Genomic DNA, 27603 nt, shown 5'->3' on the forward strand with positions numbered 1-27603 from the left:
CTGCCCCCCCTGCAAAGTGCTGCCCCTAGGGGGCCTGGCCTTGTTGGCCTAGGCCAAAATACAGCACTGGACTAGAGTTCCTCAGGACTTTAGTTATGGAGGAACTCAACTGGCCTGCACAAGCTGGTCAAATAAGGTCTTTATAGGAGTTGGCTTTGTACACAGGCCCAGTCAGGCTGGAACAGAAAATGGCCTTCACCAAACTGTTACCACAAGATTGGAAGAGAACAATTGTCTACAATGTCTTTGTATGCTGAAGTATTACCAGTACCCTTCACTGGAAACATCTGAACTCATGGAGGGGTCCTCATACTTTTGGCCATATAGTAGGTATGATGGTCGGAGTCCTCAAACTTTTGGTCAAATTAATATATTCTCTTTACAAGTTTAAACTTTTATTCTGAAACTCCTGTTTTCTTTTTTTTCTTGGCTTTTCTTTTTGTAAAGTGAGCCCTGAATGAAAAACAACAAATCTAGTGCCTGAGTCCACAGCTTGGCTTGTGCGGGTGATTTCTGAACTTGCAGACAGGATGTGGAAGTACCTTAGTGAGTCCAATTTGATCCTTGCGGAAAGTCTCCAGAGGTTTTATCAGGATGTTGTCTGCGTTTTGAAGCTGTGGTGGAAAGGAAACATACAAAATCAGTTAGGAAACAAGCATTTTTATGGAATAAATGTATGTTTTAGGCCAGATTTAAACCTGCGTTCATGCGTTTCTAGGGGCGTTTACAATCATGTGTTTTTATGTGCATCTATACAACGCACATCTTTGCATTGAAAAACAGGCAAAACATGTGAACAGATTGCACAGGTGTGAACTGGAACCATTTGAAACAACAGCTAACCTCTGCACTTACATGCACTAACGTGTGTTGAAACACCCTGGTGAGCCTATAGGGAATGTGTGAATGTGACTAGTCTGAACATAATCCTAGAGGATTGCTTCAATAATCTAGAAAAATAAAAGCAGTTTTTTCTAATGCAATACACTGGACCTATTTTCTTAGGACTATTCCACCTCGATTGCTCGGAATACAGTACCTACGGAGCCTTGAAAAAATGGGGACCTTTTGAACCCCCAAAGTGCAAGGCTCATGCAACTTAACTATTTTACAATGTAAAATGCAGGACCTTGCGGGCAAAAGCTTGCCATATGCATGTAACATGTACATGTGTCCAGGGGTACAGTGCACATGGGCCCTATTGGCCGCTGCCAGTGGACATGTAACAGTACCTATAAAGGAGGTTCCCGCTGGTTTAGACACTATTAATAGGCATCATCACTGTGCTTTACAAAGCCCTGTGCAGAAAGCAGAACTGTGGGTGGGAGGAGTCCAGTAGGCCCAACCCACCACAGTCTGCAGAAAACTACAGGAGGGTGCTTTTCCTGGAGTTCAGCTTTAAATGAGAATTTAGAATATATATATATATATATATATATATATATATATATATATATATATATATATATAAAAAAATTCTCTCTCAATATATATATATACATACACAGTAGCTCACAAAAGTAAGTACACCCCTTACATTTTTGTAAATATTTCATTATACCTTTTCATGTGACAACACTGAAGAAATGACACTTTGCTACAATGTAAAGTAGTGAGTGTACAGCTTGTATAACAGTGTAAATTTGCTGTCCCCTCAAAATAACTCAACACACAGCCATTATTGTCTAAACCGCTGGCAACAAAAGTGAAAATGTCCAAATTGAGCCCAATCAGCCATTTTCCCTCCCCGGTGTCATGTGACTCGTTAGTGTTACAGGGTCTGAGGTGTGAACGGGGAGCAGGTGTGTTAAATTTGGTGTTATCGCTCTCACTCTCTCATACTGGTCACTGGAAGTTCAACATGGCACCTCATGGCAAAGAACTCTGAGGATCTCAAAAAAAAGAATTGTTGCTCTACATAAAGATGGCCTAAGCTATAAGAAGATTGCCAAGACCCTGAAACTGAGCTGCGGCATGATGGCCAAGACCATACAGCAGTATAACAGGACAGGTTCCACTCAGAATAGGCCAGACCATGGTCCAAATTACTGGTGGAGGGAGGATTATGGTGTGGGGTTGTTTTTCAGGGGTTGGGCTTGGCCCCTTAGCTCCAGTGAAGGGAACTCTTAAGGCGTCAGCATACCAAGACATTTTGGACAATTTCCTAACTTTATGGGAACAGTTTGGGGATGGCCCCTCCTGTTCCAACATGACTGCGAAGACTACACAAAGCAAGGTCCATGAAGACGAGTTTGGGGTGGAGGAACTTGACTGGCCTGCACAGAGTCCTGCCCTCAACCCCATAGAACACCTTTGGGATGAATTTGAGCAGAGACTGCGAGCCAGGTCTTCTTGTTCACATCGGTGCCTGACCTCACAAATGTGCTTCCGGAAGAATGGTCAAACATTCCCATAGACACTCCTAAACCTTGTGGACAGCCTTCCCAGAAGAGTTGAAGCTGTTATATTTGCAAAGGGTGGGCCAACTCAACCCTACAGATTAAGACTGGGATGGCACTAAAGTTCATGTGCGTGTAAAGGCAGGCGTCCCAATACTTGACATATATATATTATATGTATGTAATTTATTCATTTGTTAACTATACAATACAAGAGAAGGACAGGTCCCATGGTCACACTTATACAAAGTAAAGTCTCCGACATATGCACATTTCCCAACCATAGTAAAAAGTAACACAATAGTCTTACCATCATCATCCTTTCTAGTTCCACTTCCTGCAGTAGGTCAGAAAATTCTTTAAAGGATTCAGCTGAAGACAGGAACAAAAGAGAAAAAGAAGGCAGTCAGTACAGTCTAGGTAGACATTATTATGGTGGAATGATGACTGTACCCTTCTCAATAAGGACCACAGCTTGGCCCCACCAACCACAATCTTTTCATAGGAAGCTGCGTGCGTACATTAGCTAGGCAGAGGAGTCATCTCTGTCATAACCTGGCATTCTATGGATGGTCACAAATCTGTAATATGTCCCCAAAAGACCCCAGCTGGTCTCCATGTGAACTGCCATTTCAAAATGGGATACTGATAAGGAAAAATCTGCCATGTGACCCAAGAGGTTATAGCTGGAGTATTGGCTAACTACTTCCAATAGGAGAAAAGTTCAGTTTAAGAGTAGCAGGAAACTCATGAGGTCGTCTCTCTGCCCACTCCGCTCTCTTCTCGTGTCTGCACATCAGCAATGCCCTTACCTGATTGGTTCCCAATGCTGTCCCTTCCCTCTTCCAGTCTGGCATACAATAAAGGCCGGTCCTCAACTTCTCTACACACTACACTGCAATTTAGGGCTCATTCACGAGGGCAGAAAAACGTCTGCGTTTAGATGCATGCAGTGTATTGTTTTGTGGGCATTTAAAGCAGAACTTCACTTTCTCAATCAACATTGACAGTTTTTAATCCTTATGCGGCTAACGTTCATAAATAGATAGGAAAGTATATTATATAATATTTACTTGTTGTACTTATTGTACACTTTTTTATATAATATATATATATACACACACACACACACACACACACACACACATATATATATATATATATGTGTGTATGTGTATGTGTATGTGTGTGTATGTATTTCTTCAGTTACTTCCTGATTTCCATGCCTAGGCAAATGATGTCATACATCCCAGGAGTCTTCAGGAGGGGAGGAGGGGCTTTCTCAGCTAAGCACACCCTCTCGTGCTCGCATGCATGTGCTAAGGGTAGGTGGATTCAAGTAAATGCTACATGAATTATCTGCCCTTACTCAAGATGGTTGCAGCCAGAAATGCTAGGGTTTTTTTTTTTCAAAGTGATTTCCCAACAAAATAAAGCATGGAGACATGGGTGGATGGATGGATGGGGGAAGTTTGCTTTAAATATTAAAAATACTGTAAATGAAATACCATTTTTTGCTTGTGGTGCTCAGATGAAGTGTAGCTCTACTTTAAACACAGCACCATAGTAATCACTGAGCGCAGCACCGTAGTAATCACTGAGCGCAGCACCGTAGTAATCACTGAGCGCAGCACCGTAGTAATCACTGAGCGCAGCACCGTAGTAATCACTGAGCGCAGCACCGTAGTAATCACTGAGCGCAGCACCGTAGTAATCACTGAGCGCAGCACCGTAGTAATCACTGAGCGCAGCACCATAGTAATCACTGAGCGCAGCACCATAGTAATCACTAACCGCAGCACTGTAGTAACCACTAACCGCAGCACTGTAGTAATCACTAAACGCAGCACTGTATTAATCACTATACACAGCACTGTAGTAATTACTATACACAGCACTGTAGTAATCACTGAGGGCAGTACTGTGATAACCACTAAACGCAGAACCGTAGTAATCACTGAACGCAGCACTGTGGTAAGCACTGAACGCAGCACTGTGGTAAGCACTGAACGCAGCACTGTGGTAAGCACTGAACGCAGCACTGTGGTAAGCACTGAACGCAGCACTGTGGTAAGCACTGAACGCAGCACTGTGGTAAGCACTGAACGCAGCACTGTGGTAAGCACTGAACGCAGCACTGTGGTAAGCACTGAACGCAGCACTGTAGTAATCACTAAACGCAGCACCGTAGTAAGCACTGAACGCAGCACCGTAGTAATCACTAAACCCAGCACCGTAGTAATCACTAAACCCAGCACCGTAGTAAGCACTAAACCCAGCACCGTAGTAAGCACTAAACCCAGCACCGTAGTAATCACTAAACCCAGCACCGTAGTAATCACTAAACCCAGCACCGTAGTAATCACTAAACCCAGCACCGTAGTAATCACTAAACCCAGCACCGTAGTAATCACTAAACGCAGCACTGTAGTAAATCACTAAACGCAGCACTGTAGTAAGCACTAAACGCAGCACTGTAGTAAGCACTAAACGCAGCACTGTAGTAAGCACTAAACGCAGCACCGTAGTAAGCACTAAACGCAGCACCGTAGTAATCATTAAACCCAGCACCGTAGTAATCACTAAACGCAGCACTGTAGTAAATCACTAAACGCAGCACCGTAGTAAATCACTAAACGCAGCACCGTAGTAAATCACTAAACGCAGCACTGTAGTAATCACTAAACGCAGCACTGTAGTAAATCACTAAACGCAGCACTGTAGTAATCACTAAACGCAGCACCGTAGTAAATTACTAGACGCAGCACTGTAGTAATCACTAAACGCAGCACCATAGTAATCACTAAACCCAGCACCGTAGTAATCACTAAACGCAGCACCGTAGTAAATCACTAGACGCAGCACTGTAGTAATCACTAAACGCAGCACTGTAGTAATCACTAAACGCAGCACTGTAGTAATCACTAAACGCAGCACCGTAGTAATCACTAAACACAGCACTGTAGTAAGCACTAAACGCAGCACCGTAGTAAGCACTAAACGCAGCACCGTAGTAATCACTAAACGCAGCACCGTAGTAATCACTAAACCCAGCACCGTAGTAATCACTAAACGCAGCACTGTAGTAAATCACTAAACGCAGCACCGTAGTAATCACTAAACCCAGCACCGTAGTAATCACTAAACGCAGCACCGTAGTAATCACTAAACCCAGCACCGTAGTAATCACTAAACACAGCACCGTAGTAAATCACTAAACGCAGCACTGTAGTAATCACTAAACGCAGCACTGTAGTAAATCACTAAACGCAGCACTGTAGTAATCACTAAACCCAGCACCGTAGTAATCACTAAACGCAGCACCGTAGTAAATTACTAGACGCAGCACTGTAGTAAATCACTAAACGCAGCACTGTAGTAATCACTAAACGCAGCACCGTAGTAATCACTAAACACAGCACCGTAGTAAATCACTAAACGCAGCACTGTAGTAATCACTAAACGCAGCACTGTAGTAAATCACTAAACGCAGCACTGTAGTAATCACTAAACACAGCACCGTAGTAAATCACTAAACGCAGCACTGTAGTAATCACTAAACGCAGCACTGTAGTAATCACTAAACGCAGCACTGTAGTAAATCACTAAACGCAGCACTGTAGTAATCACTAAACCCAGCACCGTAGTAATCACTAAACGCAGCACCGTAGTAAATTACTAGACGCAGCACTGTAGTAAATCACTAAACGCAGCACTGTAGTAATCACTAAACGCAGCACCGTATTAATCACTAAACGCAGCACCGTAGTAAATTACTAGACGCAGCACTGTAGTAATCACTAAACGCAGCACCGTAGTAAATTACTAGACGCAGCACTGTAGTAATCACTAAACCCAGCACCGTAGTAAATCACTAGACGCAGCACTGTAGTAATCACTAAACACAGCACCGTAGTAATCACTAAACGCAGCACTGTAGTAATCACTAAACGCAGCACCGTAGTAATCACTAAACGCAGCACCGTAGTAATCACTAAACGCAGCACCGTAGTAATCACTAAACGCAGCACCGTAGTAATCACTAAACGCAGCACTGTAGTAATCACTAAACGCAGCACTGAAGTACTCATATGCCCTTGTGAGTAAGGCCCCATGCACACTGGATGCTTAGCCATCTCTCCTAGACGCCTTTTCTCCCGGCAGCAGCATTTTGGCAGAAAAAACACTTGATGCTTGTAATAGCGTGTACCGCATTTAGGTGCGTCTAGCGCTTGGGTGTCATATCATTTCACTGGGCAGAATAATAAATTAAAATACATTTAACACTCAATCGCTAAACATGCCTAGTGTTAGTGCGCATTTAGATTTGTTTACACTCATCGTGTTTTTCTGCCACAATGATGCTCCTGGACACCCCGGCAGTGGCTGCCCTGTTTGAAAAAGCACACCGAAATCGCACCTCCCATTGAAATCAATAGAAAACACATAAAAATTGCACAGCAGTTCCATTTTTGTTGCACTTTTTGAGACACATGTCAAATGTTTCACAAGTGCATGCTGGGAGTCAGGCAACCAGAAAACGCACCAAAAACACATTATAAAACATACAATATGTGAGTTTACTGCGTTTTTCAGCAGACCAGTGTGAAGGGGCCCTTAGCCTCAAACCACTTGTGCACATGAGGCCAGAGGCATAACTAGAACCCTAGGCCCTTCTCATTGATCCCAGGGCCCTTTACTCCCATCGTGGGACCATTCATTACGGTCCTTCAGCGGGCCATCTTCCTACCATCCTGGGGTCCCCCCACAGTGGCGGGATGCCAGAGACCAGTCACAAGTGCAACCTTTGCAAACTTGGTAGTTCTGCCACTGGTGTCAGTTTTTTTTTTCTTTTACAATTTTATTTTTATATATTTTTTAGGAACTCTGTTGAGGGGCTTTGGTGAAACATTAGGGGTCTAAACGGACCCCTGATATCTCACTTTTGAGACACAGGAAGGGACAGAGGAGAGATTCATCAGTCCCTTTCTCTGTAGCTGCACAGAATGAATGAACAGGAACAGCTATGTACAGAGGCTTCCCGTTCATTCATAAACTGAGGCATAGTAAACAAAGTTTACTATGCCCCAGCTATAAATAAAAAAAAAAAAAAAAAAAAAAAACAGTTAGTGATCGATACCAATCACAAATTTTATAGATTAAGACAAGTAAGGGGCCGGTAATTGACACATTTACCGGCCCCTTCCTTGCTCTTCATCTTGACAGATCCCCCACAGCAGCCGACGGAAGGTGGCAGGGGGAACCTCAGCAGCACTAAGCAGAGGGGGGGGGGGGGTGTCAGGAAGGGACACAGGGGTCTGAGGCAGCAGGACAGGGATAGGGAGGTGGTGGGAGTGGCATGTAGAGCAACTGATACCTTTTATTCGCTCCAGCAGCTGCTGAATGTCTGCGGGAAAGAGCAGAGGAGAAGTGGGCATTCAACAGCTACATGGAGGGATTGGTTCCTCCACATGCTGCCGCCCTCACCGCCTTCCTATCCAGGCGTTGGGGGGAGGGGGGGTGCAAGGGCCCCCTGGAGCAGGGGGGCAGGGTCGGAAAGGCAACCCCTGCGACCCCTATACGTACGCCCCTGCAAGAGGCCTTTAAGCTGGTTCACAGCCGAAATCAGTGCAGTGATAATGCGCGGAGCTCGGCGCATCACACTTTTTTTAACAAACTTTATTGACATGTCACACAGACATCATGAAGTTCAACTGCTAGACATGCTATGTGAAGCAGTGGATTGCTTTACATCGCTCTACCTGCATGCAGCACTTTTTTCTCAATGCACCGTGCCCGCACACCACAGCATCAGATCCGCGTGAACCATGTCCATGTGGCGGGACCGCTCTGGAATAGCCACCCACCGTATCTGGTGTGGATCTAGCCTTAAAGTGGTAGTAAAGTCCCCCTGGACACTTCTACCTATAGGTAAGCCTATAATAAAGCTTACCTATAGGTACAAGGAATATCTCCTAAACGTGCACCATTGACAGTGCCTTGAAAAAAGTATTCACCCCCTCTTGACTTTTTACCTATTTTGTTACATTACAGCCTTAAGTTCAAGGTTTTATTAATCTGAATTTTATTTGATGGATCAGAACACAATAGTCTAAGTTGGAGAAGTGAAATGAGAAAAATATATACATAAAACTATTTTTTAGAAAAAGAAAACAGAAAATTGGCGTGTGCGTATGTATTCACCCACTTTGTTATGAAGCCAATAAAAAGCTCTGATGCAACCAATTACCTTCAGAAGTCACATAATTAGTGAAATGATGTCCACCTGTGTGCAATCTAAGCGTCACATGATCTGTCATTACATATACACACCTTTTTTGAAAGGCCCCAGAGGCTGCAACACCTAAGCAAGAGGCACCACTAACCAAACACAGCCATGAAGACCAAGGAGCTCTCCAAACAAGTAAGGGACAATGCTGTTGAGAAGTACAAGTCAGGGTTAGGTTATAAAAAAAATATCCAAAGCTTTGATGATCCCCAGGAGCACCATCAAATCTATCAGAACCAAATGGAAAGAACATGGCACAACAGCAAACCTGCCAAGAGACGGCCGCCCACCAAAACTCATGGACCAGGCAAGGAGGGCATTAATCAGAGGCAGAACAGAGACCTAAGGTAACCCTGGAGGAGCTGCAGAGTTCCACAGCAGAGACTGGAGTATCTGTACATAGGAGGACAATAAGCCGTACGCTCCATAGAGTTGGGCTTTATGGCAGAGTGGCCAGAAGAAAGCCATTACTTTCAGCAAAAAAAACAAAATGGCATGCTTTGAGTTTGCGAAAAGGCATGTGGGAGACTCCCAAAATGTATGGAGGAAGGTGCTCTGGTCTGATGAGACTAAAATTGAATTTTTCTGCCATCAAAGAAAACGCTATGTCGTAAGCAAACCCAACACATCACATCACCCAAAGAACACCATCCCCACAGTGAAACATGGTGGTGGCAGCATCATGCTGTGGGGATGTTTTACAGCAGCCGGGACTGGGAAACTGGTCAGAGTTGAGGGAAAGATGTATGGTGCTAAAAACAGGGATATTCTTGAGCAAAACCTGTACCACTCTGTGCGTGATTTGAGGCTAGGACGTAGGTTCACCTTCCAGCAGGACAATGACCCCCAAACACACTGCTAAAGCAACACTTGAGTGGTTTAAGGGGAAACATGTAAATGTGTTGGAATGGCCTAGTCAAAGCCCAGACCTCAAACCAATAGAAAATCTGTGGTCAGACTTAAAAATTGCTGTTCACAAGCGCAAACCATCCAACTTGAAGGAGCTGGAGCAGTTTTGCAAGGAGAAATGGGCAAAAATCTCAGTAGCAAGCTCAGAGACTTATCCAAAGTCCTATGTCCTATTTGTTGTTTGCTTCACAATAAAGAAAAAAAAAAAAAAAAAAAAAACACATCTTCAAAGTTGTGGGCATGGTCTGTAAATTAAATGATGCAAACCCCCAAACAATAAATGTTAATTCCAGGTTGAGAGTCAACAAAACACGAAAAATGCCAAGGGGGAAAATACTTTTGCAAGGCATTGTAGGAGATATTCAGAGTCTCTGCAGCCCTTGACATCACCAACACATGCCTTCTGAAGGCATAGCATACCCGTGCTGTTACTTCAGAGCCCTGTGCTGTAAAAGTGACTGGCATGCGCAGGAGTGACGTCAACGCGGCTCGGCCATTCAATGCACTGGAGCAAACAAACCCAGAAGGAAGACCAGGTGAAGATGGCAGCACCTACAGTGGTGACAGTGTGGCGCTGGAGGGCTTTGTTTCAAGATAACTCTTTCATAATGTACTAGTACTCCTTCCATTTTAATATTATCGCTTGCACAGTGCTCCTTCAGATGTTTAAAGCTTGGGAAATCTTTTTGTATCCAAATCCGGCTTTAACTTCTCCACAACAGTATCTCGGACCTGCCTGGTGTGTTCCTTGTTCTTCATGATGCTCTCTGAGCTTTAAACGGACCTCTGAGACTATCACAGTGCAGGTGCATTTATACGGAGACTTGATTACACACAGGTGGATTCTATTTATCATCATTAGTCATTTAGGTCAACATTGGATCATTCAGAGATCCTCACTGAACTTCTGGAGAGAGTTTGCTGCACTGAAAGTAAAGGGGCTGAATAATTTTGCACGCCCAATTTTTCAGTTTTTTATTTGTTAAAAAAGTTTGAAATATCCAATAAATTTCGTTCAACTTCATGATTGTGTCCCACTTGTTGTTGATTCTTCACAAAAAATTACAGTTTTATATCTTTATGTTTGAAGCCTGAAATGTGGCAAAAGGTCGCAAAGTTCAAGGGGGCCGAATACTTTCGCAAGGCACTGTATGTGTTGCATACTAGCACATATTGACTTTACCTTGCAGGGAGAAGGTTCTCCTTTTTTTTGGTCAACTTTAGGTCCCCTTTAAGGTGGTTTTAAACCCCACAGCTACCCAGTGAACAGACTGGCCTTAGGTGATACACAGAGATGAAACAAATCCTCCTACACAAGTTGTACCCATTTATCTACAGCCGTCTTTCCACTATATCCAGTCAAAGTGCAGAATTTACACAGGACCTCAGCTCCGAACATCAGGGGGTGGAGAGCTGAATTTACATCAGTGAGGAGAGCTCTGAGAGCTGATTGGATTGAATTGACACACCCCCCTTCACACAGCACACAGTTAGTCCCGGTTCACACTTGTGCGATGCGGGAAGGCTGCGAATTCGCAAACGCACATCTGGCAGTTCACATTGCCATATGCGATATGCAGGGGGTGTCAATGAAATGTTAACGACACCCCCAGTTTGATCGCATCTCGCAGTGCGATCTGACAGTTCGCACAGGATCGGATCGCACAAGTGTGAACCACTGTGCAATCCGATCCTGATGCGGCTGGAAAAAAAGGGTCCGGTGAGTCTTTTGTGCGGGTGCAGTGCGAATTTCAGCCATACAAAGTGTATGGCTGAATTTGCATCCGCACATCCGATCGCATGTAATGAAGGAGCAGTGCGCTCCGAATTACATACGATCGACGCACTCGCAATAGTGTGAACCGGCCCTTACAGAGCTGAGGCTGTTAATCAGCTGGAGCTCCCTCCCATGTCACCATTGTTCTCTTGGTGTCAGGAAAACTTGTCAGAAGTGATTCATGCTGATAGTAGAGGAATGAAGCAGCAAACAGAAAGATCACGTAGTGCTCTGGATTGAGACAAGCATACACTATAGTGAGATATGCTTTGTTCATATTTCATGTCTGAGGTTTACATCCACTTTAAAGCGAAGAATTAAACTTGTGTTTATGCAAGTACATGTTTTTGTATGGGTACACACGTAAATTACGGACCTCAGAGGCATTTTTTTTATTTTACCGATCTTTACGCAGCTGCGCGCATGGGCCCATATATAAAACAATAGATCTGCATTCAGATCCGTAAAAAAAAAAAAAAAGCTTTGTACTAAAACAAAATGCAGCATTTTTTCTTTCAACACCTATGTGTGTGAGCCCTCAAACACACAGCCCAATGATTTCACAGGAAAGTGGGAGGTAGGGTTAGGAAAATACAGGATTGTCTATCCCAATGAATATTGTTTCCGATAGGGCACGGGCCTGTCAGGACCATTACTGAGCAGACAAGTCTGGCTTATGTCACTGGCAGTAAAGTTCTCCTCCGGGAAAAGCAATAAGAGAATCTCAGTTAAAGATTTCCAATGTTATCACCATCTGGTGGTTTCCAAAGACGCCTTCAGGGGATGTGTGGTGAACAAAAGGTCCATGAGTTTACTGCGTGGGACCCCCGTGCGTCAGATTGAAAAGCCTAATTTGCTTCATCATTTGCATTGCTGAAAATCACCGGCCTTTAACTGCCCAGCTTTGTGACCATAAACTGCTTTATAGAGACGTTCAAGAAAAAAAAAAAAAAAAAAAATCAGACTCGTTGGGGAAGACCCTTCTCCATTCACCCAGCCGGGGCCCCTAACAGGGAGTGTGGAGCACTGCAGCTGAGCCTTGGATGAATGAGTCATTGCTTGGCACAGGTACAGGGGGAAGAGCTCTGGAACATCTGTTATTAACCCTGACATCGTCCTCCAAGGGGCACACGTCATGGAAGGGAAGTCTTCTGTGTGTAGCGAGCAAGCAGAATGAAATACTATGAAATTCCCCCACCTTAGTATATCGGGGAATGACAAAGAACTAAGAGAAAACACACCAATCAACCAGAACATTATGGCCAACCACCTTATATTGGGTAGGTCCCCCTTTTGCTGCCAAAACAACCCTGACCCATTAAAGCATGGTCATCACTGGATGTCTGAAGGTATGCTGTGGTTTCTGGCACCAAGCCGTCAATAGCAGATTCTTTAAGTCCTTCCCACTGGCCATGGCGTGACACAGAGTAGGGATGCACCGATCCAATATTCGGATCGGATATCGGCGCCGATATGGCCATTTTAGATGGATCGTGGGATCGGTAACATTGACCGATTCACTGGCCGATCCGGTTTTTGCTTGGTAACGGCTCAGCCATCCCTTACTAGGTGTAGTAGTAGTATGGGATGGGAGCTGCTACTTCCTGTATAGGTCCGGCTCACAAGCCGAGTGATATCAGATGAACTGTGAATGGAGGAGTCGTACATATGAAGCAGCGGCTTTGCTCTGTACTGCAGCCGCTTGCTTTGTGTGTAGCTCCGGATCGGTTCCGGTATCGGCAATTTCACAACACCATATATCTGGTATCAGTATCGGGTCCAAAAAAGTCAGATCGGTGCATCCCTAACTGAGGCCGCATATATGGGCATTTAAAGGATAAAAAGAGCTGTGCTGAGAGCGCGTGCCCTGCGTGCTCCCGGTACAGTTACTGGTGGCCAACGGAAAGCTCCCGATCTCAACTTGCGATCGGGAGCTTTCCGCTCATGTGACCACTGTGACAACCAATCATGGTGGTCACATGATTAGAAACCCCGCCATCGAGTTTAAGTTGTTAATTTGGCCTCCAAGTTCTCCAGATCTCAATCCAATCCAGTAGCTGTGGGATGTGCTGGAAAAACTAAGATCCAAGAAGGCCCTACCTCCCAACTTACAGGACTTAACCGCTTGGCGGTGGTGCCTCCCGGCCCTTTATGGAGTTTAAGATACCAGGAGGCGCCAGCGCCAAGGGGTTAAGTACTGTAAGTTGAGAGGAGGAGCCTCATGAATCAGACTTGTTCTTCCAGTACAGATGCTCGATTAGCTTGAGATCTGGAGAACTTGAAAGCCAAGTCAACAACTCAAACTCACACATTTTGAAATGTTATGAATATGTGTACCTTCTGTTGTAAACTAACGACATGTTTTTTCTTTCTGTGATAGTCTACTTGGGACTTCATATGGTCTTTGAGAAAGCCCACTCAAGGGCGAAACGCGTCAGACCTGTCCCTGGGTTCATGTGAGACTTATCTGGACATGTTAATTGTCAATATACCCCGAGAAATGTTTTCTCTTTTATCCGTTTGTCTATTTTAAATGTTCAATAAAATAAATTGTAATTTTTCAATTATGTGAATAATTTTTTGGTCTTCTGCTCACCCATCAGGAGCCCTCTTCAACATATCCATTATTTTATCTTGAGGTACCAGTATCCTATCACCCTTAGGGTGCATGGATTAGGATCTCTTATTTCTTTTATCAACAACTCAAACTCATTGTGTTCCACAAACCATTCTTGAACCATTTTTACTGCGTTGGGAAACGTTATCCTGCTAACAGAGGCGATCAGGAAACACTGCTCTAATGAAGGGGTGTACTTGGACATCAAGAATGATTAGTTTGATGGTGTGTGTCAAAAGGAACATCCACATGTATGGCAGGACCCAGGATTTCCCAGCAGAACATTGGCCAAAGCATCACACTACCTCCACCGGATTGCCTTCTTCCCATACTGCAACCTAGTGCCACCAGGTAAGCAATGCACACACACCCAGCCATCCACATGATGTAAAAGAAAACGTGATTCCTCAGACCAGGCCCCCTTCTTCCATTGCTCTGTGGTCCAGTTCCAAAGCTCATGTGCCCATTGTAGGCACTTTTGGCTGTAAACACGGGTCAACATGGGCACCCTAACCGGTCTGCAGCTATGCAGACCCATACACAACAAACTGCAAAGCCTATTTTTTTGGCTTTCAATGCATCAACTTCAGGGACAACATGTTCACTTGCCGCCTAATATAATCCACCCACTTGAAAAGCCAGGGCAGAGTCAGTAGGCCAATTGTTAGGTCAAGTTGTACACAGAGTCCAGGATCCAGATAGGTAGACACAAAATGACAACAGCAGAGATGATGATTAGAATAGGCTGACTGCAAAGACAGTCCAGAAAATACAACCCCAAGGCAAGAACAGTAATAAATAAGACAAAGGCAGACAACCCTTTATCCAGGGCATGAACAAATAGAAACCAGTTGATCCGGCACATATTTTAGGAGCTGGCCTTGCTTTAAAGTTCACTAATAAAGTCAGGTGTGCACAGCAGCAACCAGAGCTGAGATGTTGCTAAAAGCCAGCAGACAGCAAAGGTGCATAGATTGTTACAGCAACTATTAACCAGTAGTTGGCATCGCACCGCACAAGTTCAGTAGGCACCTGCTGACTCATTAAAAGAAAAAATGCTGCAGATCTGGTTTCTGGTTGCTGTGCATTGGCAACCCATTGAAAATGAATGGGCTGTCTTAACACAATGTACTTTACCATGCATGCTGAAGCACACAGCAAAAAAATATATGGCAAAAACAGCATAATGTGAAGAAGCTCTAAAAAACAATAAAATAAAAAAAGCCCAAACCTAATTAGCTAAAAGAAATTTGCACAGAAGAGAAGGAAATTACCATTGTAATGGGGATTCCTCCCCACGTTGCAATGGTTAAATCCATGTTTAATCTAGGGCAGCCATTGTCAGTCAGGGTTTGGGGGAATCCCTGGGTTCTTTAAGAGGTCTAGGGCAGCCATTCTCAACCAAGGTTCCATGGAACTCGAGGTCTAGGGCAGCCATTCTCAACCAAGGTACCATGGAGCCCTGGAGTTCATTAAGAGGTCTAGGGCAGCCATTCTCAACCAAGGTTCTGTGGAACCCTTGGGTTCTTTAAGAGGTCTAGGGCAGCCATTGAGTCCCAGGGGTGCTTTGAGAGCTCTAGGGCTGCCAATCTCAACAGGGGTTCTGTGGAACCCCGGGGTTCATTATGAGGTCTAGGACAGCAAATCTCAATCAAGGTTCCATTTGACCCTGGGGTTCTTGGAGAGGCCTAGAGCAGCCATTTTCAACCAGTGTTATGCTGAACCCCAGGGGTTCTTTGAGAGGTCTAGGGCAGTCATTCTCAACCAGAGTTCCACTAAACCCCAGGGTTCTTTGAGAGGTCTGGACTGGAGCATCTATTTTTACCAAAAGTTTTTGTGGAACCCTGGGGATCTTTGAGAGATTGCTAGGGGCTCCTAGAGTCATGGCTGGTTTACCTCCTGTTGGATGGTGCATGCATGGTTCAGAGCCAGATGCATGAACCCAATGATCTTCTCCTGTTTGGAAGGGTGGCATTCAGATCACCACCGAAAGGAGGACATTCCTCTTAATGGCCACTGACGTAAAATACATTTTTCCCACTGACCCCCCCCCCCCCCCCAATTATCTGGTTTTAGCAGGGGTTCTCAAAATATTTTAAGGGTTCCTGGTGGGTAAAAAGGTTGAGAAAGGCTGGTCTAAGGGTATAAGCGCTAATACTTACCTTATCCTTTGCATCCGCAAGCTTCCTTCCGGGTGAATGTCCCTGAAGCGGCTTCCTTTTGCCATTCGTCTAGTCACAGACATTCTATTGTCATCACATACAATACAGAAACAGCAGTCCTGCCTTATAGTTGTGTTCAAAATAATAGCAGTCCAACATCACTAACAAGAACAATCACTGTTTTTGGTATAAATTATATTTCTACATGGCAAATAATTTACTAGTAAGTGTAGTAGAATAATAGAAAACTAACAGACAACAGTCATGGCATGCATACTGCTGATTCTGTGTAATTCTGCTAAGTCATTAATTGAAAGTGGCGTGTTCAAAATAATAGCAGTGTGGAGGTTACTCAGTCTGTAAAAAACAAAGCTCAAAACAGGAGAACGGCAGCAAATATTGTACGTCCTGGATCTAGTGTATTTCTCTCAAAAAAACTGTGTAAAATGGGTTGTTCCAAACATTGTTCAGAAGGACAGCGTACTTTGATTAAAAAAAAGCTGCTTGGAGAAGGGAAAACAAAGTGCAGAAACTGATTGGCTGCTCAGCTAAAATGATCTCAAATTCTTTAAAATGGCAACCAAAAGCAGAAAGACATGAAAGAAAAAATGAAAAACTACCATTTGAATGGATCGAAGAATAGCCAAAATAGCAAAGACTCAGCCAATGATCAGCTCCAAGGTGATCAAAGGTCTAAAGTTACCTGTGAGTACTGGAACAATTAGAAGCCGCCTATGTGAAGCCAAGCTATTGGCAAGAAGCCTCGGCAGAGTCCCATTGTTGAAAAAATGACGTGCTGAAGAGGTTACAATTTGCCAAAGAACACATTTTACTGGCCTACAGAGATATAGCGCAACATTTTGTGGACTGATGAAACCAAGATTGTTCTTTTTTGGGTCTAGGGGCAATAGATAGTTTATCAGTTGACCTCCAAACACTGGATTTAAGCCACAGTACACTGTGAAGACATTGAAGCATGGTGACGCAAGAATCATGATATGGGGAGGTTTCTCATACTATGGTGTTGGGCCTATTTATTGCATACCAGGGATCATGGATCAGTTTGAATACATCAAAATTCCGTATTTTCCATCGTATAAGACGACCCCCTATTACCGTATATACTCAAGTATAAGCCGACCCGAATATAAGCCGAGACCCCTACTTTAAGCACAGAAAAGTGGGAAAACTTATTGACTCGAGTATAAGCCTAGGGTGGGAAATGCAGCAGCTACTGAACCCAACTGGACCACCACGAGACACAAAACAGGGGCTGTGGGCATGGTACAGGAGATGGCGCAGGTCATGGTACAGGTCAGGGCACAGGTCATGGTACAGGCATGGCACAGGTCATGGTACAGGTCAGGGCACAGGTCATGGTACAGGTCAGGGCACAGGTCATGGTACAGGTCAGGGCACAGGTCATGGTACAGGTCAGGGCACAGGTCATGGTACAGGTCATGGCACAGGTCATGGTACAGGCATGGCACAGGTCATGGTACAGGTCATGGTACAGGCATGGCACAGGTCAGGGCACAGGTGATGGTACAGGCATGGCACAGGTCAGGGCACAGGTGAGGGTACAGGCATGGCACAGGTGATGGTACAGGCATGGCACAGGTCATGGTACAGGCATTGTATAGGCATGGCACAGGTGATGGTATAGGCATAGCACAGGTGATGGTACAGGCATGGCACAGTATGTACAGGCATGGCACAGTAGGTATAGGGATGGCACAGTAGGTATAGGGATGGCACAGTAATTACAGGCATGGCACAGGAGATGCAGTGCTGCGGGCATGGTACAGGAGAATGTCCTGTACCATGCCCGCAGCACTGCATGAGGAAATGCAGGGGCTGCGGAGGCGTCTCGCTTACCTGTCGGTGAGGCACCGTCTTCTATTTAAAAATCGCGCCACCCGGCGCCATCATACGTCACCGCAAATGCGCCGCCGATGCTCGGGTGTTCGGCTATTCTCGGGCATGCGGCACATGTGCAGTGACACGTCGGCGCCGAGCGGCACCATTTTTAAAAAGACACTCCAGTCAGTGACTCGAGTATAAGCCGAGGGGTGCATTTTCAGCATGAAAAAACATGCTGAAAAACTCGGCTTATACTCGAGTATATACGGTACTTGATCTACCGGTAATATTTATACTTAGGTTACCTTGGAGATATTCTACTCGGCGTATAAGACGACCCCCCATTTTTGGGGGATTTTTTTGAGGTTCAAAAGTAGTCTTATACGCCAGAAAATACAGTACTTGAAGAGGTCACGTTGCCTTATAAATAAAATGTAAAACTGCGCTTGGGTCTAATAAATAAGAAAAAGCTGCTGCACATATGTTGGATAAACATAAAAAACAGTATAAAATAGAAAAGTAGCGCTATAAAACAAGTCCAATGGTATAGGTAAGGTCCAGCTGATTGGTCTCCTTGAAGTGCCACCACCACCAGAGCGAGAGTGTGACCCCAATCACACTGCCGCTTACAGTCCCAAGGCTCAAAGGATCCACCAAACTGCTCCTCCAGAAATCCTCAGCAATTCCAAGATCAAGGAAAAGGAATTGGCAGCACTCCAGGTTGAGTCAAAATCCAGATTTATTGACTGGACATCCACCTTGTCACGATTGTCATATTTGGATGTCCAGTCAATAAATCTGGATTTTGACTCAACCTGGAGTGCTGCCAATTTCTTTTCTTTTATCAAGTTTTCACGGAGGCGAGCCGGGGCATGCACCTGTGTGAGTCATCAGGCAATTACACCACCTTGAGCAGTGAGTTCTTGTCTCTTCAATTCCAAGATCAAGTCAATAAGGTGCGACTCCATACAGATGGTACAATGCAGACTGATCACTCATCATCAGTCTCTGCCTCCCATCATGTTGCCTTATGCCAAAGAGGAAAAGCCCTTGAAATGGGTGTTTCAACAAGACCACGGCCCCCAAACACACCAGTAAGCGAGCAGCATCTTGGTTCCAAACCAACAAGATTAACGTTATGGAGTGGCCAGCCCAAACCCCATACCTTAATCCAGTAGAAAACTTGTGGGGGTGACATAAAAAAATGTTGTAGTAAATGAGATAAAAACTAAGAAATGCAGATTTGTGGAATGTAGTGCAATTGTCCTGGGCTGGAATACCTGTTCACAGGTGCCAGAAGTTGGTCAACTCCATGCAACACAGATGTAAAGCAGTTCTCAGAAACAGCGGTTATACAACTAAATATTAGTTCAGTCATTCGCAGGAAAGCTAAATCTTCAAGCATTTTCAGTTTATACAATAAATGTTTGAGTTTGTAAAGAAACAGGAGAACACCCGCTGTCAGGGAAGCAAGGAATAGGCCCCACTGCAGGGGTGATTTATTATTTTTTCCGGAGTTCAGCTTTAAGGCAGCCCAGCTGCGAGTGCACAGCAAATCGAGGGACATAGAACAGAAAGGTGGAGCAGCTCAGAGTAATCTGGGGAGGTGACCTTGCTATGTAAAAGTCAAACCGTCATGTTTAGATTTAATTAGGTGGGGTTCGAAATTCTAGCCAGCGTTTAGGGATATGTTCCCAATTATACGCATTTTGGTTCAATCACAAACTGTAATTACAAGCACGAGACTATCCCCAAAATGTTACATTTGACTTAAAAGGAGAAGTACTTGCAGAGAATGCATGCTACAGTACGACGTGCCTCTGTAATTATTGCAGCAATATTTCCCATATTCGGAACGGAGACTTTTGGAATATTTCCACGTAATAACTGTCATATGTACAGAGTTGCAGCTCAGGACGTGGGGCTAGAGTCCCAACCAAGGACAGGAAATTTTAGTGCGATGGGATCTCACTGAGGGCTCATTCACACGAGCGCAACGTATAGTTTTAACCCCTTCAATACACAGCCCTTCCTACCCAGACCAATTTTTAGGTTTCAGCGCAGTCACGCTTTGAATGACAATTGCGCTGTCATGAAACACTGCACACAAAAAACATTTATATCACTTTTTTGAGAGAGATCGAGCTTTCTTTTAGTGGTATTTAATTACCACTGGGGGTAAACAAATGAAAAAAGTTTGAACATTTTGAAGAAAAACGGTTTTTCTTTGTTTCTGTTGTAAAATTCTGTTGCAAAAAAGTTTTTTCTTCATCACTGATAAGACTGTACTGATGGGCACTGATGGCTACTGATGAGGCTGCACTGATAAGGAGTAAATAATGGGCACTGATAGGTGTCACTGGTATGCAGCACTGATGACACCAATATGCTACACCGATGGACACGGATATGCTGCACTGACGATCAGAGCACCAATGATCAGTGCCCTGATAAAATCTGTATGCAAACTCACTGCAAAGTATATTCCCATGGGCAATACATTTAAAAGGCTACAAAATAAAACCTATGTGGCTCATGGCCAAAAGTTAAAAAAGCTATAAATAAGAAAAGAGCTTTTAAAAAATATACAAAATGAAGGAACACTATCATTGTTTTCATTGTTACAAAGAACATAACAGAATATGTAAAAAGGAAATCAAGGATGCAAAAATACAAAATTGACAGATTGCAAAAGATAGGACAAACCCCCAAAAAATCTTTAAATATATTAATAGTAAAAAGGTCAGGTCTGAGCATGTAGGCCCTTTATAAAATAATCTGGAGTGGGTGACTGGGGACAAAGAGAAGGCAAATTTATTAACCTCCTAGGCGGTAATCCCGAGCGTGACTCGGGGTTGAATTTTCATATCAAGAGCGGTAACCCCGAGTCACGCTCGGGGTAGAGTTGCAGAGTGCCAGCGGAGCCCCCCTTGGCTCCCAGAAGCATTCCACTTACCTTGTCCCGGCGATCCAGCGATGTCCTTCGATCCGATCGCTGGGTGACCGGCATCTGACTTCCTGGTTCCGTTCCCTGCGAGCAGAGGCGGCGCACGGGAGCGGAACTGGGCGGGAGTTTTGAAAAGTGAAACAAAATAAAAAAGAGGTGATACACTGTAATCTGATAGGATTACACTGTATCACCACAGATCACCTCAGATCTGACATTACAGTGCCCCTCTCTTCAGTAAACTTGTGATTTGTGCCCAAAAAAAAAAATATATTATGGCATCAAAAAAGCGCCAGTCTAAACCGCTTTTGGACCAGCTGAGTGACAGCGGCAGCGACAGCAACCCGGAGGTGCTCGCGGAAGTGAGCGATAGCGAGTCATGCGGTGATTTGTCATCCGACACTGACACTGAAACGGATCTGGCAAGTGAGAACGGCGATGACCCTGACCTCAGCGATGTGCGCACTTGGTGCGCTATTGATTGCGATGCGGACCAGGTAGCGCCCTCAAGATTCCCCTTCACCGGATCACCTGGGATGAAGGTAGATGTCGAGCGTGACAATCCTCTGGCCTACCTGCAATTATTCCTCACTGAGGAGGTAATTGAATTAATTGTCGCCGAGACGAATCGCTACCAACAGCAGCAATCCGCAACGCTGCATGCCAGGCTTTCCCGAAGCAGAAGGTGGGAACCGGTAACGAAAGAGGACATGTGGCTGTTTATGGGACTCCTCTTTCTTCAGGGGTTGGTGGGGAAACCGTTCCAAAAATGGTACTGGACCACCAACAGGTTACTGGCCACACCGTTCTTTGGGACCGTGATGTCTGAGTATCGCTTCTCCCTGATTATGAAGTATTTGAACTTCACAAACAATGAGGAATTTGATGAGGCCACGCATCCTGCACCCAAACTGAAAAAGATCTGGGAGGTATGGCAACTTATTGTGGGAAATTTCCAGCGGACCTACGTGCCAGAAAGGGACATCAGCGTGGATGAGAGTTTGATGGCCTACAAAGGTCGCCTAAGTTGGATTCAGTACATCGCATCAAAAAGAGCGCGGTTTGGCATCAAATCATATATGCTCTGCGAGTCATCCATGGGGTACATATGGAATTCCATCATTTACACCGGCAAAGGCACTAAATTCAACCCCAGGTACAGCGACTATGGGATTGCCACATCATCCGTCCTGACACTTCTTGACCCCTTGCTGAACCAGGGATATTGTTTGACGACGGACAACTTCTATACCTCCCCGGAACTATATGATGTTTTGCTACAAAATAGAACCGACGCATATGGTACCGTTCGGCCTAACCGTCGAGACATGCCATCTTTTTTTGCCCAAAAAAAACTAAAAACCGGAGAAATGGTTGCCTGGCAGAAGGGAAAGATGATGGCAATGAGATGGAGAGACAAGAAGGATGTGTGTCTTATGAGCACTGTTCACACTACCTCCACTGCCACGGTCCATACAAAACGTGGGACTGATGTGCTGAAACCACAGGTCGTAATTGACTATAACAAAACAATGGGAGGTGTGGACAGAGCCGATCAGGCCATGACCTTCTATCCCGCTGTACGAAAACAGCAAAAAAATACTATAAAAAAATATTTAGACATCTTCTGGAACAATGTCTATGGAACGCTTACATCCTGCACAAAGCCAACAGTGAAAACCCTCTTGCTCATTCAGAGTTTGTCTGGAAGGTGGCTGAGCAGATTTTTGCAAAGTACCAGACACCATCAGGAGTTGAAAATAGACCTGGACATCGCGCTGTTGACGTGGTCAACCCAGAGCGTCTGACCGGCCGTCACTTTGCAGACTATATTCCGCCAACTGCAAAAAAGGCAGCACCAACCAGGATGTGTGTTGTTTGCTGCTCGAAACGCGATAGAAATGGAAAGAAAGTCCGAAAGGAAACAAGGTTCCTTTGTCCTGAATGTGACGTTGGACTTTGTGTAGTTCCTTGTTTCAAGATTTATCACACGCAGCATTTGTATTGAATTTTCTTTCTTTGACAAATTTCCTTATTTACTGCATTATTGAATAAATTTACATTATATATGAGATTATAATTCATGATTTTGTGTTTCAAATTTATCACATCTGGGATGTCTACTAGAGTCTTGTTTTGCTCAGGTTTAAGTCAGTAATTACTAAGAATTGTAGGCCTATAATACATAACGCCAAATTTCCATGAAAACAATTGTACCGCTTTTGGTATGAACTTCCAGACATAATCATACCGCCAGGGAGGTTAAATACTTTCTTCAGCTCTGTATATACAAAGCAGGATGGGGGAGCCATTGACCATAATGAGACAAACACGAATAATGTTGGTGCTCCAGGTATATGGGCAAATAGGAACAGGTTTAAAAGCAAATATAAAAAATCAGGAGTCCATAAGCAAGGTCCCTAAAAGAGTTCCAAGTGGGCTGATGGTGGGTCAGCAACAAAGGGCAAGGGTCTTTAGAAGAGTGAAGCCAACTCTATGGATGAAGGTAAAAAAGGAAACAGGAAGAGCGCCTCTAAGTGCAGTAATTTATTACGTACAATGCGCACAATAGTAAACTCACATTAAACTAGAAGTGGAAAATAGAAGTAAAAGCTCATCTGATAGGTCTGATGGTGGTCCTGGTGCGGTGTAGCCAAAAACCGAGACTGCAGGACCAAGATATCAGCGGGAGACCAGGAGGGTGCCGACACTCGGAGTCTTCCAGGTCGTTTGGCGTCAGGGAGAGGCTTGAACCGCAGCGTCAGGGCACGGGACGTCACCAAAGGGCGGAAGAGGAACACAACGCGTTTCAGAGCATGCGTGATGGCCGCACAGGGCATGCGCGCTCCATTGTCAGGTGTCAACAGGATTGAATTGACACAAAGCCACAAAATGACCCACAATGGCTCCAAAGTGATATGGTCCAGAAATATTTAGACCGAATAAAGGTGGATAAAGCGCCTGTACCAGATGGCATACACTCATGCATTCTAAAAAAATTGAGCTCTGTCATTTCAAAGCCTTTATTTCAAATTTTTAAGGACTCGTTAAGGACTGGAATAGTACCACTGGACTGGCGTAGGGCCAAATGTGGTGCCTATATTTAAAAAGGGATCAAAGTCTTTGCCAACTATAGACCTGATAGTTTAACTTCTATATTCGGGAAGACACTGGAGAGTTTGACCACAGATGAGTTCTTGCTGGAAAATATTTTAAGCAACAGACAGTGGCTGTGGATGTAGTATACTTGGATTTTGCAAAGGCGTTTGACACAGTTTCTGTGGGCCTCATCCATCCTTTTTGCCTAAAGTAGTATCAGGTTTACACCTAAATCAGAATATAGCTCTGCCTTCCTTTTTTCCAAATCCTCACACTCCAGAGGAAAGATTGTTGCATTCACTAGATGTGGTTCCTGCAGTTAAAGTCTGTTTGAAGTTATCTGCACTAATCCGTAGTACCAATGCCTTTTTTGTATTGCCAGAAGGGCCTAGGAAAGGCCAACTACTTCCACTATCTCTAGCTGGATTTATCAAGTCATTGTTCAAGCTTATGGTTTAAAGGGTAAGATTCTGCCTTTTAACCACTTTACGACTGCTCACAGTAATATTACTGCGCCAGAGTGGCTCGTTATCGTCTGACGACGTAGTACTACGTCGTCAGACACTCCCCCTTCTGGGCGGCGCTTGCGCGCCGCCGGAGGCTCGCTCCCACTGTTTTCATTCACAGCGGGAGTCGGGCCAGGGGAGGAGCAGCGGCGATCGCCGCTGCTCTTACCCGATCGTCGGGGATCGAGTCTGGAGATCCGCCCGCTGTGTGTAAACACAGCGGGCGGATCTCCATAGTGACAGGGAGTGACAGATCGGACTGTTCAGCATAGCTGGACATCCGATCTGTCCATGACTCACTCAGTCACCTCCCCCCCCACACGTCAGTAAGCACCAGGCATACATTAACCCCTCCCTCTCCAATAAAATTAACCCCTTCCCTGCCAGTGTCATTTTTACAGTAACAGGAGAGGAGAGCTGCCAGTGTGGAGCAGCATTGGGCTAGTGGGCGGGGCTTGTGTGTGATCCCAGAGCAGTGCTGCAGCGGGCCGTGTACAGGGCAGCACCTGAGGACAGCTGCATGACTATAGCAAAGTCCGGAGTCTCGGAGTCATCTGTTTACTTCTGGCTTATCACACACTGGATGTGAAGACTGTAATAGGAGATTTTGGAGCTCTTGTGGAGATACATTGCGATCATGACCCCCTATAATTAAGGGGTCAACTTCTTTTGGTAAGAAGTATTTTATCCGAGCACTGGGTGTATGGTGATTGGTGAAGGCATTTCACATCAAGTCCAATTGTATTTGCTGCTGGAACTTAAAGTTTGCACCGAGCACTTTTCAAGGACTATGTTTATTATTTTTATTATTGCTATATTCATTGGAATATTCACCTTTAAATAATTGGTTCATATGTTTATGTTATTTATGCATTAGCACTTTATTGTGAGTATACTGCTGAGCGCAATAACCCACATTCACTATCACATATTGCGTTTTCACGTTTTTATTGCTGCTCGCTAGAGGAAGAAATTCCCTAATTTTTCACATTTATATATTTATTGTTAAATATCACTCCATTTGCGCAGTTCTTTTTTCGGTTACACCGAATTTTGTTTTTCCATATATATAGCACTGATTACTGCAGTAATGTCACTGATACCCCCAAAAGTGTCAAAAATGTCAGTCAAGGGTCCGATCTGTCCGCCGCAATGTCGCAGTCCCTCAAAAAAAAAAAAAAAAAAAAATCGCAGATCGCCGCCATTACGCGTTAAAAAAAAAAAAAAAAAAATGACAGAAATCTTTCCCTTTGTTAGTAAACGCAATAACTTTTGCGCAAACCAATCAAAATACGCTTATTGCGATTTTTTTTACCAAACATAGGTAGCAGAAAACAAATTGGCCAAAATTTTATAAAAAAATTGGTTTTTACATCTTTTTTTGGGGGGAATTTCATATAAAAAAAAATGTTAAAAATATTGTTATTTTTTCAAAATAAAAGCTCTTTTTTTGTTTATAGCGCAAAAAGTAAAAATCGCACAGGTGATCAAATACCACCAAAAGAAAGCTCTGTTTGTGGGAAAAAAAGGACGTAAAAATGGATTTTTGTAAAATCTTACCGTAAAATCCTTTTCTCTTAGCTCATTGACAGACGTAGTCCTCGGTGATACAGCACCTTCGGGTTATGTTGCCTCCACAGGAGCAGGACTAGACAGGAAATTAAAATGCTCTGGCCACACCCTAGGGGCAGTCCCAGAGGGTATATCCTCTCTCTCTCTGCCTCAGCAAATCAGTTATGTCAAAAAGCAGTCTTTAGAAATTTTAACCCAACCCAACTCCAAAACAGAGGGGCGGGGACTACGTCTGTCAATGAGGTAAGAGAAAAGGATTTTACGGTAAGATTTTACAAAAATCAATTTTTCTCTATCGCTCATTGACAGACGTAGTCCTCGGTGATACAGCACCTTCGGGACGTCCCAGAGCAGTATCACAAATGAGGGGTGGGAAAATGGAAATCAAATCCCAATCTAGAAGGCCCAACCGGTGCCAACTAGAAGTTTACAATGCTCATCCTTAATGATGAGACTCAACAAAAAAGAAATTTTTCAAACAGAAAAAAACTCTCGAGGTAGACCACCGGTCTCCTCAAATTGCGGCCTGCAAAACCTTGCGGCCAAATGAGGCACCCGCCGATGCCGTCACATCAATTTTATAGAATTTTGTAAAGGTATGTACCGACGACCAGGTGGCCGCCTTACATACTTGGACCACTGACGCCTGATGGCGAAAGGCCCAGGAAGTACTGAGCGCTCGAGTGGAGTGCGCCCTAACAGGGAACGGAGGACTCTGACCCTTAATAGAATAAGCCTGTACCACCGTCTGTCTAATCCATTTGGCAATGGTCGCGGCAGATGCAGGCAAACCCTTTCTGGGGCCATCCGTGATCACAAAAAGTGAATCCGTCTTACGGAATGATTCCGTAGCTTTCAGGTATACTCTGATTGCCCGAACCACATCCAAGGAATGCAACGCATGTTCCCGATGATGCTTGGGCTGAGGACACAAGGAAGGTAGTACAATATCTTCATTCAGATGAAAATCTGAAACCACCTTAGGAAGAAAGGATGGCTTAGGATGAAGTACTACCTTATCCCTATGAATCACTAGGTATAGGGACTGGCATGATAATGCAGCCAGTTCTGACACCCTGCGAGCAGAAGTGATAGCCACCAAGAAGGCCACCTTCTGGGATAAAGTAAACAAGGGAATCTCCCTGATGTTTTCAAAGGGAGGTTTCTGTAGAACCGACAAAACTAAATTAAGATCCCAGGGCGGTAAGGGCGCGCGGACTGGTGGAGCCAGAAACTTGACCCTTGATGGTGCTCAAGGCTAGCTTCTGCTCAACCCCTTGTTGCAAAAAGGCCAATATTCGAGACACCGAATAGGTACGTGGAGGAAATCCTAAAGATTCGCACCACGCAATATAAGTCTTCCATGTGTGATAATAGACCTTGCTGGAAGTCGCTTTCCTTGCTTTAATAAGGGTAGGAATGACTGAAGCTGACAAACCTCTGTCCTTCAGTACTTGGGTCTC

General features: G+C 44.4%; 2 protein-coding genes across 3 annotated transcripts in view; one reads left to right on the plus strand and one right to left on the minus strand.

Annotated features, from left to right (window-relative positions):
* LOC309560599 (ficolin-2-like) overlaps nucleotides 1-27603 on the plus strand; it is a gene marked incomplete at its 3' end in the record, with an annotated part of 566275 nt that overhangs the window by 205413 nt on the left and 333259 nt on the right. The gene's annotated exons all lie outside the window — the stretch shown is intronic.
* Nucleotides 1-27603, minus strand: part of OPHN1 (oligophrenin 1) — a 257850-nt gene that overhangs the window by 143297 nt on the left and 86950 nt on the right. For both annotated transcript variants that reach the window (XM_082264515.1, XM_082264514.1), the window contains exons 3-4: nucleotides 2710-2771; nucleotides 543-614 (exon numbers count right to left, since the gene is read on the minus strand). In XM_082264515.1, coding sequence (XP_082120641.1) covers nucleotides 543-614; nucleotides 2710-2771 — 134 coding nt within the window. The remainder of the gene's footprint in view (nucleotides 1-542; nucleotides 615-2709; nucleotides 2772-27603) is intronic.

Source organism: Pelophylax lessonae (genome assembly GCF_965119305.1).
Source record: "Pelophylax lessonae genome assembly, chromosome: 7".
Taxonomy (NCBI): Eukaryota; Metazoa; Chordata; class Amphibia; order Anura; family Ranidae; genus Pelophylax; species Pelophylax lessonae.